We start from the raw sequence: 14,437 nt of genomic DNA on the forward strand, positions 1-14,437 counted from the left end.
AAAAGAGACCTAAGGGGCAACCTTTTCACACAGAGGGTGGTACGTGTATGGAATGAGCTGCCAGAGGATGTGGTGGAGGCTGGTACAATTACAACATTTAAGAGGCATTTGGATGGGTATATGAATAGGAAGGGTTTGGAGGGATATGGGCCGGGTGCTGGCAAGTGGGACTAGATTGGGTTGGGATATCTGGTCGGCATGGACATGATGGACCGAAGGGTCTGTTTCCATGCTGTACATCTCTATGACTTGAAATGCTAACTCTGCTGTCTTCGTACAAGCGGCTGCATTTCGCCAGAAAATTCTGAATTGTTTCAGTTCACTCATCACCCTGGCACACACTGATCGATAGTGATCCTGATTTCGACTTTAACATTCTCACGCTGGCTCTTAATCCCTTCCATAGCTTCACCTTCCTCCCTCCCTCTGTGATCTCCTCCAGCCCTCACAACTCTCAGAGATTTTTGTTTTGCTCTCGTTTTGGTCTGATGCTTGTAATATAGAGACTAGAATTTGTACTTTTTATTTATTCATTCCAAGGCAGATGAGGAGAATTTTCTGAGTCACCTGAGCTTTTAGAACTCTTCCTCAAAAGGCAAGTAAGGCAGAGTCTGATTTTTTGTAAGACAGAGGTAGTAGATTCTTGATAAAGTGTCTGAAAGATTATCAGGGGATAAGCAGGAATGTGAAGTTATTAGATTAGCCATAGTCTTACTGAATGGGGAGCAGGCTTAGATTACACAGAATCCCTACAGTGTGGAAACAGGCCATTTGGCCCAACAAGTCCACACCGACCCTCTGAACAGTATCCCACCCCAGACCCATTTCCCCTACACTATTACTTTTACATTTCCCCTGACTAATGCACCTAGCCTGCACATCCCTAAACACTACGGGCAAATTAGCGTAGCCAATTCACCCTAACCTGTACATCGTTGGACTGTGGGAGGAAACCGGAGCACCCTGAGGAAACCCACGCAGACACAAGGGGAATATGCAAACTCCACACAGTAAGTCGCCAGAGTCTGGAATCGAACCTGGTTGAGGAGGCAAATGGCCCTCTCCTGCTTCTAATTCATATATTCTTATGTGTTCTCTACAAAACCACTTGGATCGTGATTTGGTTTCTTGCAACATAACATCTGAAACACTTTAGCTTCCACCCCCAAACCTCTCAAACCAACTAAGGAGGGTGTTTGGTGTATCACCAAGAAACACTATTAATTCCTCTATCAATTTTAATCAGACAAGCTTCACCAACTGCAATTACTTTGGGGCACTGTTATTCAAATGATCAGAAAATGTGCTGTCCCAATTATGGGCAATAATTATTATTTTAAATTCAGAGTCATGGTAGAATGCAACATTTTCACAAATATCTCGGATCTCTTCCAATGTGAAAGCTATTGCTGTAGTTACATTTATATAGCACCTGTCACAACATTAAGTTATCCCACAACACTTCACAGCCAAAGAACTACTCTTGAAGTGTGGTCACTGTTGTAATCTAGGAAATGTGGAAGCCAATTTGAGCATAGCAAGATCCCATTTAGCCAATTGTGATAACGACCACATAATTTTTTTATTCACATGTTGGACATTGTTCACTGGGCCAGCATTTATTGCCCATCCCTAGTTTCCCTTCAGAAGGTAGGGGTGAGCTGCCTTCTTGAACCGCTGCAGTCCATGTGCTGTAGGTAGATCCACAATGCCCTTAGGGAGGGAATTCCAGGATTCTGACCCAGCACTGAAGGAACGACAATATACTTCCAACTCAAGATGGAGTGTGGTTTGGAGCAGAACTGGAGGGGGTGACGATCACATGTATCTGCTGCTCTTGTCCTTCTAGAGAAAAGTGGTCGTGGATTTGAGAGTTGCTGACGAAGGAGCCCGTTTTCAGCTGGTTTTAAAGTCTGTTTTTAATTATGTTATCTGAGGTTTAAATATTTTAGCAGAACATGGGAAAACTTTCCTGTTTTTCATCAAAACATTGCCATGAGATCTTTTACATCAGAGTACGCAGAGCCTCAGTTTAACATCTCATCCAAGAGAAGGCATCCCTGACAGTGCAGCACTTTCTCAGTACTGCACTGGACTATCAGTCTGTTCAAGTGTCTGCACTGGAACTTGATCTCACAACACACTGTTTCAGAGGCATGAGCAGCCCAATAAGCAGGCAGACAATTAAGGTTTTGGTGGCTTTTACTCCTTTCAATTCTGGGAGCTTAGCAAACTAAACATCCAGGATGATTCACAATGACTTATCCTTTACACTGCTGGGAAATCTTGGCCAAACCTTGGCACTCCCCACTGAGGGTGCAAGGAATGTATTGCTCACTGCCCCTTAGGGTGGTCAAGACAGTTAGATGGAATTAGGAGCCAAATTAAACACGAAGGAACAGGCTCTTGGGGATGAGTGGCCTCCTCCTCTTAAAATGGGAAGTAATGGGTTTTTATCGGCAAGTTACAAGAGGAGTCACGCAAAATTAATCCAACATAAACCCCCAAAAAAATCCTTGAATTAACTCCCATATTCATGTTTCATAAATCACTATTAATTACTTGAAGAGACTTGCAATAGTGATTTCACCCACTACCTTATTAGTGCAAGATTCGATTTTACAAAGCTTTATGAGTCAAACCAAAACCACAGCACGTCTGAAGACTCTTCTTGCTGACACTAAACGTTTGTCAGACTCTCTGTTCAAACTGTATCCCATCCTGAGCTCGTGACAATGTTTGTTACAACATTGGCAGCACTGGTGAGATTGCACATAAAAATCACCTCTCCTCCCCTCCAAAACTAGACCTCAAGACCAGCAGGTTTTGGTTTGGCTGTTAAGTTTCCATGGCAACAACTGGTCTCATACGGAGAGGCACAAGCTGGTGAGAAGTTAACAAGGCTCGTAGAGATATTTAGATTACTAAAGAAAACGAAATCCATTTGCATTTATGAAGCCTGATGGACAAAGTGAATCTGGGACTGTGTATCTGAGAGAACAGATGCAGACATTATTCCACAGGATGAAGGGGATGGGGGCGGGATTAAAGATGTTACTGGTTCTCTTCAATCTCCGTTCCATTGCTGTCTATCTGGCCGTACAAAGGGCCATATGGGGTGTGAGGAGAAGCCAGTGCAGGAGAAGTACTGATCTCATGTTCCTACTTAGCTTTGTCTCATCGGCAAATTGACTCAACTGTCCTCTGGGCAATTAGGGATGGGCAATATATGCTGACCCGGCCTGCCACACTCACGTCCCCTGAATGAATGGAAGGAGTACAGCAATGGGAGTGGGTAAGAGGAGAGTGCAAAGGAGAAACGGGGATGTGTGCTGTACGACAACACAAACGAGAACATCATGGCAACAGAGTCATTAAAAAACCTTGGTGTCCTGGGTCCATTACTTACTTGAGGGAACTTGCTCTGTGGTGTTTTTTTCTCCCTTTATCCCTCCGTGTGAGTGTTGCTGTCACAGTCAGCTCCCAACTGAGACAAAGTGTTGGCCATCTCAGAGAGCAGTTAAGAGTCAACCACATCGGCTGTGGGTCTGGAGTCACATGTAGGTCAGACCAGGTAGATACTTTTAAACTGACCTGAAATATTGTGGTGCGTCTGATTTTGTACCCAAGATCATCCGACCCAGAGGTACGACCACTACCCCGATACAAAAGCACCTGAAGGCCAGGTAAGCATTACAGGATGCCTTCCTGGTGTTTTTCATTCACAAGCTGTGGGCACCGCAACTGGGCCAGTATTTATTGCCCATTCTTAATTGCCCAGAGGGCAGTTAACACTCACCCAAATTGCTTGGGTCTGGATTCACATGTAGGTCAGACTGGATAAGGATGGCAGATTCCCTTCCCGAAAGGGAATTAGTGAACCAGATAGATTTTCTGACAATCGGCAACAGTTTCATGGTCACCATTAAACTCTTAATTCCAGATTTTTATTGAATTCAGATTCCACCATCTGTCATGGCAGGATTCAAATATGGATTCCCAGAACATTACCTGGGTGTCTAGCTAACAGTCCAGTGATAACACCTTTAGGCCAATGTCTCCCCTTTGCTGCCAAAACATACTTGATTCAACAATTGTGGCAATTATTGAGATCACCACCACTGAGCCTAGTTCTATATTCAGATTCATTAACTGAATTTACATTCTACCAGTTGCATGGTGGGACATGAACTGTGTCCTGGAGCATCAGCCCGGGTTTTCATTTACGAGACCAGTGATATCACATTGTCCCTAAAAGCACATCTAACCAAAAGGGAGTCAGATAAAATCATAGAGCTGAACAACACTGATGCAGACCCTTTGGTCCAACTCGCCCCCATGCCAACCAGATATCCTAAATTAATCTAGTCCCATTTGCCAGCATTTGGCCCATATCCCTCTAAAGCCTTTCTATTCATATACCCATCTAGATGCCTTTTATATGCTGTAATTGTACCAGTCTCCACTACCTCCTCTGGCAGCTCATTCCATACACACACATTGAAAAACTACAGTATTCTGGGTTCAGTTGGGTTGCTCTTTCAAAGGCACCAGCACAAGCACAAAAGGCTGAATGGTCTCCTTCTCTGTTGTATCTGTGATTTAATATTTCTCATGAAATATATGCTATGAAACCCACCTTCACGGGCTATCAATGATAAGTTGCAGCAGAAACAGTGTTCAATTCATGCCTGCTCTCAAATTGCAGGGTATGTCTTCACCATCTTTGTGACTTAGGGAGGGACATGAAGAAAGTCTGTCAAGAGCCAGCAAATTTATAACAATCCCACACTATTAAAAGGACCACACTCTCCTATTCCCGAGTCACAGCACCACAGGCAGTGATGGAGGGCAGAAATAAGAGAAAGGGCAAAACAACAAAATAACTCCCCTTTATTGAAAAACAAGACTCTTAACTCACTGCCATAGCAACAAGGAACACAAGGGCAGAAGATGACTGAGCTTTTCTATTGAGAATCATTCACCAGCATTTATTAAGTGAAGTGAAGGTCTCTCCATTAGGAACTGAATTCTTAACTTGCCAACATTGGATATACCTTGTTTCACTACAATCATTTATGTTCCACTGAGCTCTTTGCATCATACCACCCACTCCCTGCCCTAATTCAGAAATAAACAATTTATGTTAGGAAATTCTAAATTCATTCCCTGGCTCATTCAGTTTTGTTTCTCATCTCTGCTCAACTTTCAAACTTAAAGCAACAGGCCATTCAGCCCCTCAAGCTAATACCCTCTCCCTAACAATGGATAGGGCAAACTATGCACCAAACAGACTCCAATTGGGTCAAATTGCTACTCGATTTCTCAAGTCATCATGTCTTGCACCTCCATGAATATTTTATAAGTAATTTTATAAACTATAAACATGATGCCAGCACCTTCAGTTCAGATAAGCATTGACTTTGAGATGATCTCACTAAGGTCTGTAAAACAATGTAAATGATGAGATGGTCTGACCATTTGAAAGATTATTATGGTGAGGATGAGGAGAATTTAAATTCAATAATTTTTTAAAACTGGCATAAAATGCAACTCTGCGTAATAATGACAATGGAATCACCAGGTGGTTGTTTAAATAAAATCTAGCTCACTAATGTCCTTCGAGGAAGTAACTATACTGCTTATTTTACCCAGTCTGACCTACAGGTGACTCCAGGCCCATCCAAATTTGATCACTTCTCATCGGGGTTGACCAAGTCAGCTGTGTATCAAACCACTACAATAAAAACCACTGTGCTGGCATCTACACCATTACCAGCTTCTTGGGGGCAATTTCATTTTAATTTGTTTGTAGGTAGAAGCTATTGCCATCTGAGCCGACACCTGCCACCCGTCCCTAATCACCCAGTGAGCAGTTAGGAGTAACCACATTGCTGTGGGTCTGGAGTTACATGTGAGCCAGACTGGATAAGGTTCACAGATTAACTTCCAAAGGACATTAGTGAACCCAGATAGGTTTTTACAACAATCTGCAGAGGGGTTACATGGTCACCATCAGACTTCCTTTTATGGCAGATTTTAAAAAATTGAATTCAAATTTTACCATCGATCATGGCGGGACTCGATCATGTTGGCAGAACGTTACCTAAGGTTCTGCATCACTAGCCCAGTCACAGTATAGTCACACCACCACTTCCCCTCATCAGGGATGGGCAGTAAAGCCAGTGACAGTCACAACCCTGGATCAAAACCAAAAATCCTGACTTTAAACTTTAATAGTGGGAACAGACTAAATATTGTTCGATACTTAGATAGTGGTAACTCATTCCCAGAAAATACTGAATGTCAGTAATGTGCTGCTGACTAGCATGGCGGCTGTGAGCTCTTTGCATTCAAGACAGCATTGGACTGGTTTGCAAGTTAGGCTGAGCTTTTTTATATTAACTGGTGGGACATGGGCATCGCTGACTGGGCCAGCGTTTACTCCCCACTTAGTTCTCCTGGAAGTGGTGGCTGAGAGTCACTTTCTTGAGCCGCTTCAACAATTGCAGGCCTCTCCATAGATGTCAATTTGCATTTCTGTGGCACCTGTAAAATTGGAAGTCATTCCAAGGCACTTCACCAGAGTGTTACAAAAAAAAAGGACACTGAGTCACAAGTGATAGTAAAGCTGATGACCAAAAACTTTGTGAAAGCAGTAGTTTTAAAAAAGAATTTCTCAAAGGAGAGGAGAGGAGAGTCAAAGGTTTAGGGAAGGGATTCTAGACCCTAGGGTTCACAGCAGTTGTGACCTGGTCACCAATGGTTAAAAAGGCCAGAATTGGAGCACTCAAAAGATTCAGGAGGGGCTCAGAGCGATAGTGAGGGTCAAAGCCACGGAGGGTTTTGAAAACAACGATAAGAACTTTAAAATTGAGACTTTGCTTAAGAAGAAGCCAAGGTATACCAGTGAGCTCAGACGTGATAGGGACAAGAATTGGAGTCAAAGTGTGGTGCTGGAAAAGCACAGTGGGTCAGGCAGCATCTGAGGAGCAGGAGAGTCGACATTTCGACCATAATCTCTTCATCTGGAAGAGCTTATGCTCAAATCGTTGATTCTCCTGCTCCTCGGATGCTGCCTGACACACTGTGCTTTTCCAGCACCACACGTTTCTACTCTGATCTCCAGCATCTGCAGTCCTCACTTTCTCCTTGGACAAGAATTGGATACAGTAGGCAGTAAGAGCTGCAGGTTGGAAAATGGGAGGCTAGCCAGGAAATGATTTGTGTGGTTGTTAAGTTGTAACAAAAGTAAAGATGAGGATTTCAACAGCAAATGAACTGAAGCAGGAAAGCAGTCCAACGATGTTACACAGATAGACAGGGAGCCATAGTAATCACATGGTCAGATACCTCAGGGTCAAATTGGCCACAAGACATTACTGGAATGATTTTTCTCTCGCCATAGCTACAGATGGCAAGCGTAATGAGGAAGGCGGGGAGTAGGACGGAGAGGAGTGTGGATGTTTTGTCACGATGGGTGTTGAAGATCATGAGTGTGGGGGCAGGATTAATGGACCAGCCAGTTTTTCCTTAGCTGTCTGTACTGTACATTTGCAAATAATGTCTGAGTAAATGATGGTGAGTTTTTATAGATTCCACTCCCCTTCCAAAAGAACAACAGAAATTCCAAGGAACTGACATTTGAGGAACTAAGAATAGCACTTGGACTAACAGGCAATCCCTTGGTTGATGTAATTCTGATGCTGCACAAACTCCCTCTTTCTCTAAACACTGCAGTCAATTAGAACTTTGATTGTTTGTCTCAATAGTCTTTCTGAAGAGAACTCAGTTAATCTTTATGAAATAACCTGTCTGAGATGTATACTTGAAAAGGAAATATCAGCAGAGATGGGAAAGTGGAGAGAGAGCAGAACTCACTGAACAGCTTCTCCAAAGAACTGGAAGAACACAGCAAGCCAGGCAGCATCAGGAGGTGGAGAAGTCAACATTTTGGGTATAACCCTTCTTCAATAATGGAGGTGGGAGTAGGGGGACCTGCAGCTAAGGGGGGGGGTGGTTTGGGTAGGGAGAGGGGCAGGGGGCGTGAGGTAGTGATAGGTGAACACAGATGGTGGTTATGACCCGATCAGTCGATGGGAGGAATGAATCCAGTTGGTAGCTGGAAGGAAGGGTCGACCTGTCACTACCTCATCATTCCGCCCCTCTCCCCACTCAAACCATCCCCCCCCCTTAACTGCAGCTCCCCCTACCCCCACCTCCATTATTGAAGGTGGTTATTCCCAAAACATTGACATCTCCACCTCCTGATGCTGCCTGGCTTCCTGTGTTCTTCCAGCCTCCTACTTGTCTACCTTGGGTTCCAATATCTGCAGTTTTTTTTGTCTCTTCAAAGAGCTGGCATAAAGGGGAATTGGTAGTGTAGTGGTAATGTCTCTGGGTTAGCAATCCAGAGGTTCACACCAATGCTTTAGGGCTATGGGTTCGAATCACACCGTACCAAATGGGGAAATTAGAGATCAATAAAATCAGAAGTAAGGATCCAGCCTAATGGTGACCATCTGGTCTCTCGGAGGTACGTCGGCCTGGTCTCTCAGAGGCCCATGGCAGTGTCTCAGCTCGGTGTGCAACTGGATCCTGCCTGGGCATGTTCCCAAGCTACGAGGGGAGTTGGAGAGGTGGCAACTTCAGTCACAGTGATGGTATCAGTGCTGGTGGCATCAAGGACACAGAGCGGAGGTCGGCCAGTGAGAGATAAGTGGACAACTCATCAAACACTTGAACCTTTAACACATGTATTTTCCTAGTTTATAACTTAATATTAACTGATACTTTATTTTTTTTTCCTGCTGATTCTATGAAGTAACACTAAATGTTTTAACTTTTGTTTCTCTTACTATTTAGTACCTACATTTTATGTACCTAGATGCCTTGGTACCTAAGATGGTGCCATGTGTGGCAACACTATAGACTTTTGACTGTACTCCTGTACTTGAGTACATATGACAATAAAATCTAAATCCAACATAACCATTGTCAGTTAAAAGTGCATCGAGTTCACTGATGTCTTTTAAGGAAGGAAATCTGTCATTCTTACCTGGTCTGGCCTACATGTACATGGCCAACAGCAATGTGGTTGACTCTTGACTGCCCTCTGGGTAATTAGGGATGGGCAATAAATGCCAGCCTGGCCAGCGATCCCCCCCACCCCGTCCCAGGAGTGAATTTTAAAAATCTATTGTGGCACAACAAACCAAAAAGGATGATAATTCAACATTGGCATGAATAGTTCTGCCTGTGCTTATGCTTAATTCTTGAGTTACGCATCCTTCTCTTAAATTATACTTTAGTGAAGCAGACAGACAGCAACTTATGAATCTGTATCGCTGTCAATGTATGTCCTTAGAGACAATTGCCTTTGCCTTCCCAGCACGAGACAGCATGAGAGACAGAGAGAGACACAGGCAGACAGACACACAGGCAGACAGACACACAGGCAGACAGACACACAGGCAGACAGACACACAGACAGACACACAGACAGACACACAGACAGCGTGAGCAAGGGTATCCTAACAGTTCATGCAGCTGGCATCCTGCTTGTCTGTAATCAGTCATATCCCAGCATTTGAATTTGCCATGCTTCAAGTGCCACGCCAGTTGCCATAGCATCAGAGAGTGCTACAGGTTTTAATCTGACCTTAATGACAGCATGCTCTCCCTGTTAATATCCTCATTAATGCAAGCACACATTACACATGCAAAGTGCGTCTCCATCATACTCACCAATGTTCTGTACAAGGCAGTACTTGGCTGAGTTAGAAGCAACAAGTGCGGACAATTTGTCAGAGTTCAAATTCACTGCATACTTAAAAACTTCCACGTAGCAATCTGAAAGCTTCCTTTTCAAAGAGAACAAGCTAATATTTGCATCCCGGCACCTTAGTTCCCATCTAATTATTGTTTCCACCTCCTCCCCTACTTCCTTTGCTAATCAAACACTGGATGTTGCATTCCAATAGGACCTCACCAGAACATTAAGAGAGCATCATTCGATCTTCTCACTTACATTTTCATCTCTAATAGAACCATGCAACCTTGCTTTACTTTCTTTCCCACACAAAAAGATATCCTGCAGCTGTAGACTGGACAGACCATTTCAAAAGCACAGTGGTTCAGTGGTTAGCACTGCTGCCTCACAGCACCAGGGACCTGGGTTCAATATCTATCTTGGGTGACTGTGCAAACTCCACACAGACATTCTCCCCATGTCTATGTGAGTTTCCTCCTGGTACTCCAGTTTGCTCCCACAGTCCAAAGATGTGCAGGTCAGGTGAACTGTCAATACTAAATTACCCATAGTGTTCAGGGATGTGTAGATTAGGTACATTAGTCAGGGGTAAATATAGGGTAGGGGGAATGGGTCAAGGTAGGTTACTTTTTGGAGGGTCGGTGTGGACTTGTTAGGCCAAAGGGCCTGTTTCCACACTGTAGAGATTCTATGATTCTAGAAATGTTTGCACAGCAACCTCCCGGCTGATGTAGTTGTACTGTAAATCTGAAACAGCCCTCCATTAATTAAGCTGCTTAAATGGAAGATTACTCAGCATCTTAACAAATGACAGCCAAACAATCCAAAGAGGCAGACTGAACTGTACTGGTGCCCAACCTTTGAACTTTTGCAGAGCGTCCGAGACCCAATAATCTCAGTCCCTCCAAGTCTAGGAAATTACCCTCATGCCTTATCTGATTTGCCAGCTGAGTTTATTTGAGCTGAAGCTTTACAGCAAGCAGCCTTGTTTAAACAGTGCCATCTCTTTCACAAATGAAAACTATCCTTACTTCTCATGTTGTTTTACATGAATCATCTGTCAATTAGAAAATAAAACAACCTCCAGCATTTATTCTATTCATACCTTTGAATTCAGACCACCAAATTGTCAAAAGTTGTTTAAAATAGTAACAATGGTTTGCTTTGTTGACACCATCTTTGATACAATAATGTATTCCCCAAGGCTTCGCAAAGGATTATTTTTCCAATGATCTTTAAATCTGTCCCTTCTGATTAATGACACTTTGTCAATAGAGCAATTTTTCCCCATTAACTTTATCAAAACCCATCATGTTGAACATCTGTTAAATTCTCCTCTTAATTTGCTCCTCTTTAAAGTAAAACTGTTCCAGCTTCTCTTATCCCTCAAATAGCTTCACTTTTGAAAATTCAGATTACCGGGTCATTTAACACATTGATGTTTGGGAGTTTATGGTGTGACTGTTGGCTGTCTTGCTTCCTATTTTACAACATTGATGACATTTCAATAGTACTTCATTGGTCTTAAAGCATTTCAAAACGGTGTTACTGGAGTATCACTTATTGGAGGGGAGAAAGTTACAATCCTGTCGGTTCCTTTACACTGTACTAATGTGATAGGACAACACAAACTATCAAGACCAGCCTACCAAATTATCATAAACTCATACCCAAAAGTACAGCGCTCATTATTTCTTTAAAACATAGTGCATATCTATAGCTTGCATTTCTATTTTTTCTATTAAGTGGTTTTCTTACTAGTAGTTTCATTAAAGAAACTACAGAACACCTCACTGACAGAGTAACATGCAGAACTAGGAGAGTTCCTATTCCATCCTTCACTAAAATGCTTCTCCTTTAAAAGGGTGTAATTTAAACAAATGAAAAAAATTATTACATTACAATTCTTGGCAACCCTGGCTAGTTTTTAAGTATCAGCTAGTTTCGCTCATAGTTCAAACTCTCAGCTCATTTATACTGGGGGGAGAGGAATTAAAATCCATATGTAACATTATTCCAAGTACAATCCATCAAAAGGGCTTGGATTGCCAACGATTGCTGTGTTACACTTTTTAGCTGACTTTGACAGTTTTTCAAGATGTTCCTGGGATATCTGGATTACCCAGAATGTACAACACAGATACAGGGCATGCAACTCAACCAGTACATGTCAATGCTAATGTTCCAGACAAACCTCCTCCACTTTATTTGAATATTTTCCAACTCTTATTTTCTTCATGTCTTTATCTAGCTTTCTCTTTTCAGAATCTAGGTGTTTCAGCTCAACAACTCCTTGTAGGAGCAAATTCCATATTCTCACTGCTGTCTGGGTAAGGAAGTTTCTACTAATTTTATTATTTGACATATTTAGGGGGCTCCTTTTTGGAAAGCTCTTCTCTAAGCCATGGAATCCCTTCAAAGGCCTCTTTCATCAGACCACCCCTCAACATACACATACTTCCTGAGAGAAGTGAGGCCAAATCTGTTCAGTATTGTCTGATTGTGAAAATCCCTCAGTTCTCATCTGAAATCACAGCACATTAAATCTTTAAGCAGTTGGTCATACTTGTTAACATCTAGATCAAGTCTTCAACATACCAAAGGCTATTTTCTGTCAAGACACATGTATCATTGCTAAGCATCAGCATTCTTTTCCAGTACCTCGGCAGTCTTTCAATGTGAATGGCTTCCACATTTGTATATTCCTCACCCTAACCATCCCCAACCCCTCACTTTCATTTTCTCACGACTTAACAGCCACAAACTAAAGTTAAAACAAACTAAAAATAAAACTTGCTATAAATTTAGGAATGTATCATTTCAAATTTTGAATCCTACAATTAAGATAACTCATACATTTCAATCTCTTCCACATAGATAGACAGATGTGTTCAAATGTTTTGTTTCTGCTGCAACTTTCCAAGAAATTTAACATCTGGAAAATCTTATTGAATGCATAAAAAAAGTGAGATTCTTACTGTAATCTAACCTCTACTTGAACCCTTTCAACGATCACTTTCTAGCTTTGAAAGAGCTACTATACTACACAGTTACCTATTTTTAAATTTTAAATTTTTACATAGCTCCCATTTTCCCCGGACAAGTGGCTCACACATACACACAGAGACCTGAAGCTGCAATTCCCAGTCAGAAACCTGGATGGGACTGACATTCAGAGTGACACCATCAAAACAGTAAAATACTCGCATGTGAATGAAGTTGCAATTGACAGACTGACATGTAGGTTGCTGCTGCAATCATTCAGGCAAAAAGATAGTAAAGACACTGACCAGAACAAAAAAAAGCAGGGTTTTTTTTGCCATTATAAAGGTGTTGCGACAAGAATCCTTTCACTACCAGAGGCAGCGTGTGTAAATCACAATTGTCACACTTTCTCGCCTAGGGACCCACAACTCAACAATCAGCAGTTTAAAATAACGTGTGGACTGCTGCAAAGTATTTTATAGTACATTTTTAAAAAATAACTTTCTTTCAATTGAAAACAATGCAAGCACACCCAGAGTACATGATTCACACAAACTCTCAGGCCTCCCCCCAACCCACACAAAGCTTCTGTTGTGTAATCTTTTCACACAGAGATTGCTGGCTCTTTTGCCTTCCACAGTGTTTCCCAGGTTGGTTTATCCTGAATCCCCACTGTCCAAATTACCACCACCCACTCCCTCTCCTGCACAGAACCCAGCTGTCAGTACAACACTGCTCTATCTGGGTTCACTGTGTCTGTGCTTTACTCACCCAGAATATAATATTAAAGCCGAAAATAAAATACTTGATGCAACAGCTGACTTCAGGTCCTTTGTAATGTTTCCCTGACATCTTGGACTGTTCATGAAGAAAGGGTTGGCTGGAAAGGTTGAGCGGCCGGGCACGGGGAGGGTAGACAGGGGCTGGAGGCCGAGGATACAATGTCTCCAGCTCCGGCTACAATGTATCGGCCGGCAGGGAGGGAGGGAGCGGCCCAGAGCCGCCGCACAGCCGCAGCTCCGCCTCTGCACAGCACGATCCCAGGTTAAGCAAAGGCGGGACTTCCGGCAGAGGGGCAGGCACAGGGAGGGAGAGCGAAGAGAGGAAGAGGGAGAGAAAGACCGGCAGGTCGGGAAAGACAGATAAATATCAAGGCAGGGAGAAAGAGAGAGGCATACAGGAAGAAAAGCGGAAAGAGAGAGAGAGAGAGAAAGGCAGACTGGAAAAAAATCAGCAAAGGAAGGAATGAGAAAGAGAGGGGAACTAACCTCTGAAAATGAGGGGAATGCGGAGGACGGCAGCAAGAGAATGGGAAAGTGAGTCAGAGATGTACAGCATGGAGACAGATCCTTTGGTCCAACCTGTCCATGCCGACCAGATATCCCAACCTAATGTAGTCCCACCTGCCAGTACCCGCCCCATATCCCTCCAAACCCTTCCTATCCATATACCTTTTAAATGTTATATCTGCACCAGCCTCCACTGCTTCGTTTCGCAGCTCATTCCATACACACACCACACTGTGTGAAAAAGTTGCCCCTAGGTCCTTTCTAAATCTTTTCCTTCTCACCCTAAACGTATACCCTGTAGTTTTGGACTCCCTTTCCCTGGGGAAAAGACTTTGGCCCTCGACCTCTTCATAGCCAACTGCCGCCGCGATATTAACCGCCACCTGAACTC

The 14,437-nt window shown here is 43.0% G+C and overlaps 1 protein-coding gene across 1 annotated transcript in view; it reads right to left on the bottom strand.

Moving 5' to 3' along the window:
- The window catches only part of tspan5a (tetraspanin 5a), a 92,538-nt gene extending 78,676 nt beyond the window's left edge, over nt 1–13,862 (bottom strand). Inside the window, exon 1 of the mRNA XM_043674447.1 lies at nt 13,529–13,862. Coding sequence (XP_043530382.1) covers nt 13,529–13,609 — 81 coding nt within the window. The 5' untranslated portion in view covers nt 13,610–13,862. The remainder of the gene's footprint in view (nt 1–13,528) is intronic.
- Nucleotides 13,863–14,437: the final 575 nt, after the last annotated feature.

Source organism: Chiloscyllium plagiosum, chromosome 32 (genome assembly GCF_004010195.1).
Source record: "Chiloscyllium plagiosum isolate BGI_BamShark_2017 chromosome 32, ASM401019v2, whole genome shotgun sequence".
NCBI classification, from domain to species: Eukaryota; Metazoa; Chordata; class Chondrichthyes; order Orectolobiformes; family Hemiscylliidae; genus Chiloscyllium; species Chiloscyllium plagiosum.